Source organism: Octopus bimaculoides, chromosome 9 (genome assembly GCF_001194135.2).
Source record: "Octopus bimaculoides isolate UCB-OBI-ISO-001 chromosome 9, ASM119413v2, whole genome shotgun sequence".
In the NCBI taxonomy this organism is placed as follows: Eukaryota; Metazoa; Mollusca; class Cephalopoda; order Octopoda; family Octopodidae; genus Octopus; species Octopus bimaculoides.
In genome coordinates this window covers 24017894-24026361 of record NC_068989.1, presented here as the reverse complement: position 1 = coordinate 24026361, position 8468 = coordinate 24017894, and the positions used below count along the sequence as shown (strand labels likewise).

The following is an 8468-nucleotide window of genomic DNA, read 5'->3' as shown; positions in this document are numbered from 1 at the left end:
TATATATATATATATATATATCTTGATCAACCTGAATTTGCGAGTGAAGCCTTATGTCAAAGGTGCTGCAAGGTAATATCAAATCTGAAGCCAAGTGATAGCGGGGTGATTTGTGTTATTAGTACCCACTTATCTGCCAGTATCTTCTAGTTAGATGAACACCACCGTTTGAGATGAAAATATTTTGTCCAGTGACTCTGAAAAGTGTAGGAAACAAGACGTCTACTATTTCCATGTCTACTATTTCTGCATAGTATTTGGGAAGTCTGCAGGGAAACATACTTTATCCGCAGAGAGTTGGTTGGTGACGGTGATTTTGCTGAACGGCCGACCAGTGTTTATCAATGTCGTAGTTTCTATGCACCGTCATCGAATGAAGACACCAACTTTTCGACATCAATGCATGAGTTTTGCAAGGTAATAAGCTTGTAATATGCCTATTTATTATCTGTCTAGACTACGTAATATCATCAGGAAAACCCATGTATGTTATTATAGCATCTTGATAAACATAAGAAAATGGATTTTGCTAGAGTAATGCAAAATTCTTTAATTTTCTAACACGCAACGTCCAGACAGAAAATGACTGGACATATCACAAAATTAAAGAACTTGGCTTTACTTTAACAATATCCACTCCCTCTCTTTATCAAGTTTCTACAATAACAGACATACATTATGCTGATGATGTTACTCTCTTCGCAAACACGATCTTAGAAGCAGCCATCTTTTTGGTTTATCATGCCTCGAAGTTTGAATATTTCTGTTATAATCATGGAAGGTTTATAATCACACTCCCCCAAAATTTAAAACTTGTGTACATACATACATGTATGTTTGTGTGTGTATGTATGCATGTATTTATACGCACATACACTCATACATACACACGTATATTTAAATATATATTGATGCATGTGCACATATATACAGATGTGTGTATGTGATTGTGTGAATGTGCTATCCTTTACGTGAAAACAAAAATAAGGTTCAGTAGCAGGAAACGCAAGTATGGAAAAATAGAAAATAAGCTAAAATGAAGGAAAAGTTAAAGAATATATATATATATATGTGTGTGTGTGTGTGTGTGTGTGTGTGTGTGTGTGTGTGTGTGTATGCGCGCGCGTACATGCGCGTGTATGTGTGTGAAATTATTAAAGTAAATATTATTTACGATAAATATTTACATAGCCACTTCCACTGACTACAGATCACCTGCATTTAGCAGCTCTGATTGTCACTCACTCACATTCCGTTTGTTGTTTTAATTTCCTTCTGCCACCGTGACCGACAGACCATGCATTGAGTTTTATCATATGTAAGATAAAATTAGTTTAGGGTTACGAAAGCAGAATAAACTTTCAAATACAAATGACAAACAGAATAACGAAGTAGAGACGCTGTAACTGCAAAAAAGAAGAAAAGCCGTTGGATAATTTAGAAAACTTCATTAATCAGTATGAAACAAATAAAAAGAAAGAAAACTAAGAAGAAAAGACGATTCAAGATCTTGTGGGATGATTTAGAAAGTAAATCGTATAAATTGGAACAAATTAAACAGCTTCAAACGCTAAAGTTTTACTCACAAAAAATGAATATATTAAATTATTTGTAGGTACGCAGTATTTCGTTATGCAAACGTAGTATACTATAAAGTATTTAACGTCTCGGATACGAAACGCCCGTAACAAAAATCAGTGCTGGCTATAATTACTATGGAATATTTGTAGAGATAACCTTAACAAGTGAAATAAAATGGATAAATACAAAGACACGTTGCGTATTATATATATATATAATGATATGTGTGTGCGCGTGTGTTTATGTGTGTGTGTGTGTGTGTGTGTGTGTGTGTGTGTGTGTGTGTGCGTGTGTGCAAGCTTGTATGTAACCATGTATGTATGTATCCATTTATATAAGACAGACAAACAAGTATATATTTTATATATATATATATAGATAGATAGATAGATAGATAGATAAAGTAATCTTTCACTGATGTATATCGATTAAGGGTGCACACGTCGGCGAAAATCGGTGCTCTTTCAACTGCAGACGTATTTTGTCTGATGGTTCTTAGTTATAGTCCCTCCTTTGTTCCCCGACATCAGAAATATAGTTAACCAGTTATTAGACTATTAGAAAAGCTGTAATTTACGACGCTATAATTCATTGTGATATAAATTATTTAAAATAATAAATAAATTCCTCGCTCGTTCTGTTGTTCTCTGCTTTGACCAGGACATTAAACCAGCATCTCTTGCACTTCAAAATACATTTTAGGAGAACTAATGTGTAAAAAGGGAACTATATTCGTGTTTCTTATTTTTCATTCCCGTTCATCATACAAGAAACGACTTTTCTGAGAGATGAGGAACGCAACATAATAGAATCCCGTGTGTTTTCCTATTGAAATATTCCATGTAAGAACGAAACATTTGTGGAATAGTTACTATAAGGAAGCGTTTAGGTCTAGTGTGTCGAAAGACTGCCGTCTCGATAGAATCAGTCTTCTATCTCTGTTGAAACCTTGCAATGGTGATTTCTGATTTAGGCATAATTCCAGCAGTTTTGAGAAGGGTGATTAGTCAATACCCTCAATCCTATTGCTTCACTGCTACCTTATTTTATGTACCCCATACGGACTGAAAAGCAGAGATGACCTGGCAAGAATTGAACTCAGAACGTAGGGTCACAAGAAATACTGGATGACATTTCTTCTGACGTCCTGGAGATTTCACCAACTTGCTGCTGTTCTCAAACCTTATAATTGAACGTACTATGAACTGGTAATGATGATGTTCACGCTGTTACTGCTACTGTTGCTGCTACTGCTGCAGACGATAACGACGACGATGGTTTTGATGTTAATAATGATGATGCAAAATCCCATAAAGTGATTGTGTATCGCTAAAGATTTTGCCTTTGCTGTAATGTATCTAGAACAAGGCAGCTCTCTTGAAAAAATACCATATAGTGTGTAGTTGCAAATACAGTCAGTCATACGTTCTCTTGTAACTTATACTGTAAAGAGTTATCAGCCCTTTATTGTCTTCCGTGACTATATCGAATCGGCAATAGGAATACTTGAAGTCTTTATCTCACACAAATATGGACCAGTGTAAAACAGACAACCGCACTGGTACCAGTCGAAGTCGGCAGAATTCAATTAGCTGTGATTCTTTGAAATACGTAGCAATACGTATTATGAAATATTCGAAATTGTTTAAATATTGATTTCAAATATTGGCACAAGGCCAGCAATTTCGGATTTGGGTGAGGTAAGTCGATTACACCGACACCATTGTTCAACTGGTACTTATTCTATCGACTCCGAAAGAATGAAAGACAAAGTCAGCCTCGGCGAAATTTGGACTGTTTAGACATTAAACACTATTAGAAGAGGCATTTGGAATACTTCTATTTACTTGAGAGCAACTAATGGTGCAATGTGTTTCAAATTTTTTTTATACTTACGGCGGTCATGTTTCGAGAAGAAGTCTGCAAGGTAAAGAGAAAGAAAAATACATTTAAAAATATGCTGCAAGTTATACTGTCTTCATATTGATTAAATGAGAAGAAAACTACATGGTTGCGAGGATTGTTCGATGAATCGTATACATAATGAAATATTGTATAACATCTATAACATTGTACTGCGTTGCCTGATCACAATAACAAGTAAAGAAAATTTCTAAGAATAATACCTGTACCATTTTCTTATCAAATTCCCGCATCGGTTGAAACGTTGTTCCTAATTTACCGGAAAAATAATTAACAAATGCAGTGCATAATTAACTTGAATCTAATTGAAAAACTACCTTTTTATATATTTTCTTTCTTACTTTTATCTCTTTACATATCTCTCAGACTCACTTGCCTGTAAGAATGAGAGATACATTTATTAATCATCGACGAAACTTCTTTGTGGTCTTCCGACATGCTAGAAATAACAGTCTAACTTCTCTCTGCTCAGAAACTAGTGTCTTAAACAAGTAATGAACACATTAGATAAAATAACTTAATATACCTTGGAAAAGATTGAATTGTCATGGCTAGTAAGACTTTGATCACAGGTCTGGTCGATCAGAAGCAAAGTTATTTTTCACTTTCAATATATTCAAAAGGCCGATATCCTGCTTGCCACTTATGTGGAAATTATTGACTGGAATAGTCGCAGAGTCAATGTACGGACATCTGGAAAAAATGGAGCCCTGCCACATGAGCAGAAGGGTTGCACGCGTAAGTGCAGAGGTACCAAGGATCAACTCCTGGTAGACAAAACTGTACTTAGAGACTGCAAGAGGAGGAAAACTAACTCAGCCATGTCATGGATCGATTATAGTAATGCGTATGATATGATCCCATATTCTTGGATTGTGGAGTGTATGAACCTGTTTGGGATTGCATCGAATGTTGAGCGATTGCTTGGAAAAAGTATGGCGAAGTGGAGGACGGAACTGACAGCATATGGAAGAAGTTTAGGGACAATAGAAATCAGGAGAGACATATTCTAAGGGGACTGCCTGTCCCCACTGATCTTTGTACTGTGCATGATAGCACTAATACTGATTCTGAGAAAAGCAAAATTTGGGAATGTATTTAAGAGCCACCAACAAAAAGCCAACCACTTGTTATTTATGCATGACCTAAAACGTTATGGTAAAGAGGAATCCCAAGTCAGTTTCCTAGTTGATACGATGTATACTTTCAGTGCTGATATCAATAGAATTCAGACAGAAAAAGTGTGGTATAAAGAGATTTAGTAGTTTACATGGGAGGCTGAGGGAACAACTTCAGGATTGCCTTAATGGAGGAATAATACCAGATTGGATGACTAGAAGGAGGAAAATACTCATTATGTATGATAAGAGCAAGTAACTATAGTAACTATAAACTATAAACCAATCACTTGTTTACTATTAGTATGGAAGCTGTTAGAAGGAATGCTTTCAGAAAGCATTTACGAGTACCTTGACAACCAGAATGTACTACCAGAACAACAGAAAGGTTGCAGGAAGAAGGCTAGAGGAACGCTTGGTCTATTATATATATATAAACAAAGCAGTTCTAAATGAAGTAAAGGCTAGAAAGAAAAATCTAACAATAGCATGGATAGATTATAGGAAAGCCTATGACATGATCTCACACTCATGGATAAGTGAATGTTTAAGTATATTCTGTATATCAGACAACATAACATAATTAATTAGCTTTAGCCCGAAGAAATGGAAAGTAGATCTCTACTCAGGTGACACACTGTTAGGGAAAGTTAATATCAAAAGAGGAATTTTCCAGGGGGACTCGTTGTCCCCTTTAATATTTGTCGTATATTTGATTCCCCTCAGTTTAGGAAGGCAAAGGCAGGGTTCAGAAATAGTAAGGGAAAAATTAACCATTTGCTCTATATGGATGATCTGAATCTTTTTAGCAAGAATGAAAAAGAGATAGCGTCCTTAATACAGACTGCAAGGCTCTTCAGCAAAAAATAGGCATGGCATTTGACATAGACAAGTGTGCAATATTAGTCATGAGAAGGGGACAGGTAGTCAACAGTGAAGGCATCCAATTACCAGATGACCAGACATTAAAATCATTGAAAGGAGAAGAGAGCTTATAAGTATCTAGGAGTATTAGAATCTGACAGAGTACTAACTACAGAAATGAAAACGAAAATTGAGAAGGAGTACATCAGAAGGGTGTGGGAGCTAATGAAATCAAAGCTAAATGGTGCGAATCTAGTGAAGGCTGTAAATACTAGAGCAGTATCGTTACTTAGATACTCAGACACGTTTGTAGATAGGACAAAACTGAATTAGCAAAGCTAGACAGAAGAACTAGGAAGGAATTCCATATGAATGGAGGACTCCACCCTAGGGCAGGAGTTGCAATATTATACCTACCTAGAAAGGAAGTTGGAAGAGGGTTAATATTAGTAGAAGACTGCATGGAGTTAACTAGACTAGATATGGATTCCTATGTGGGTAATAGTGAAGAAAGTTTATTAAAAGTTGCTAGAGACACAGCAAGACATAAGGAAACCAAAGCACCAATGGAAGTTAAAAAACAGAAAAAAGAACAGAATTTATCTGACTGGTAGGAAAAGGTGTTCCATTGTAAATTCCCAAAGAGAGTTTCAGCAAATAATAGTAGTGAGGCATGGATAGGGCTTCAGAAAGGAAAGCTGAAGAGGGAGACAGAAAGTTTGTTAATAGCTGCACAATATCAAGCATTAAGGACTAATTGGATAAAATCCAAGACAGACAATAACCAAGTAGATTCCCAATGTAGATTATGCAAATCAAAAGAGGAAAGCGTCACTCATATAGTAAGCATGCTGACACAGAAAGATTACAAGAAAGGAATCCACTGGGAAGAGGAATCCACTGGGAGTTATGCAGAAAGCTAGGGCTTGAACATACTAATAAATGGTATGAACATGAACCTAGTAAAGTACTAGAAAGTAAGAAGTACAAGATGTTGTGTGACTTTGACATTCAGACTGACAGAGTAATAGAAGCTAGAAGGCCTGATTTGGTAGTAGTAGATTAGAAAGTGCCAGATAATTGACCTTACAATTCCAAATGATGAAAAACTTAATATGAAAAGTATAGAAAAAATTGCAACGTTCCAGGACCTAGCCATTGAATTATAGATACTATGGAAAGTGCGGGTAAAATGTATCCCAGTAGCATTGAGAACTATTCCTAAAGAAAGTGCGGGTAAAATGTACCCAGGTGCACTGGGAACTATCTCTAAAGATCTGAACAGAGGGAAAGAGGAAATAGGCATAAAACCCAGTTTAGTACAGCTGCAGAAAACTGTTATTAGGGACAGCTAGGATACTTAGGAGGGCTCTTGGCATCTAAGGCTACTTGTTGTAGCCCGATGTTAGGATTCTTTTCTTTTCCGACAGTCTAATCTGTTGATTGTATGATGATGATGATGATGATAAAATAACAACAACAACAACAACAACAACAACAACAACAACAACAACAACAACAACAATAATAATAATAATAATAATAATAATAATAATAATGATGATGATGATGATGATGATGATGATGATGATGATGATGATGATGATGATGACGATGATGATGATGATGATGATGATAATAATAATAATAATAATAATAATAATAATAATAATAATAATAATAATAATAATAATAATAATAATAATAAAACAAAAGCAAAAAAGCATGGGAAGGAAAGAAAATGTACGGTCAGTTTGCAAGACTTGTGAACGCCAAGACAGATACAGATGACCGGTGGCTGTGGATGGGGAAGAGGGACCTGAAGATAGAGACAGAAGCACTCATATGTACAGCTCGGGAACAAGCGTTGAGGACCAGCTATATGAAGTGCAGAATAGATAACACTACCAATTGTGACATATGCAGAATGTGTGGCGAGAGGGGTGAAGCGGTATGGCACATTGTTAGCGAATGCCCAAAATTCGTACTACGCGAATACAAAAGACACCATGTCAACGAGGCAAGAATGATCCATTGGGGGCTCTGTGGTCAATTTCATAGGGATGCTGAAGATAAGACAGGCAGAGAAAAAATATGGCTGTGAGTGACTAAAAGTGATTTGAAACCGGAAACGGAGGCTCTAATCTGTGCTGCCCAAGAGCAAGCACTAAGAACAAACTACATAAAATACAGAATAGACAACACATCAGAAAGTGATGAGTGCAGAATCTGTGGACGAAATGGTGAAACCGTATGGCATATTACCAGTCAATGTACGCCACTAGCCCAGAAGGAATATAGCAGACGCCACGATAATATAACCAGGCTTGTCCACTGGACACTTTGCAACAAGTATAGACTTGACAGAGCAAAAAATTGGTACGACCACAAACCCAAAGGCATCGTCGAAAATGATAATGCAAAGATCCTATGGGATTTTATGATTCAGTGCACCATGAGATAGAGAATAGAAAGCTAGGCATAGTCTTAATTGAGAAAGAAAACTATGCTGGATCATAGATATAGACTTGCCCAGCTGACAACAAGGTATGCGATAAGGAAGAAAGAAAAGTCGAGAGATATGACAGGTTAGCTTTGGAGGTAAAGCAATTGTGGTTAATGAAAAAGGTAGCACGAGTACCAATAGTTGTCGGAGCCCTGAGAACAGTGAGCAAAAATCTCGAGAAGTGCGTGAAACAAATAGGGGCTACAATAAAGGCGGAGCACTTGCAGAAAACAGCACTGCTTGGAACCGCCCGCATACTCCGGAAGATGCTCGAAAAATAAGAGGTGTTAGCTTAGTTCACTGGTAGTGAACAGCTGACACCGCAGTATATCTCCAGAGTTAGAAGCTGTGCAAAGGCAATGATAATAATAATAATAATAATAATAATAATGATAATAATAATAATAATAATAATAATAATAATAATAATAATAATAATAATAATAATAATAATAATAATAATAATAATAATAATA

The 8468-nt window shown here is 36.2% G+C and overlaps 1 protein-coding gene across 2 annotated transcripts in view; it reads right to left on the bottom strand.

Moving 5' to 3' along the window:
- The window catches only part of LOC106882058 (uncharacterized), a 60880-nt gene that overhangs the window by 44901 nt on the left and 7511 nt on the right, over window positions 1-8468 (bottom strand). For both annotated transcript variants that reach the window (XR_001410943.1, XM_014932622.1), the window contains exon 4: window positions 3478-3501. Coding sequence is in view for 1 of the 2 variants with exons in the window: in XM_014932622.1 (XP_014788108.1) it covers window positions 3478-3501 (24 nt within the window). In the remaining variant the exon portion in view is untranslated. The remainder of the gene's footprint in view (window positions 1-3477; window positions 3502-8468) is intronic.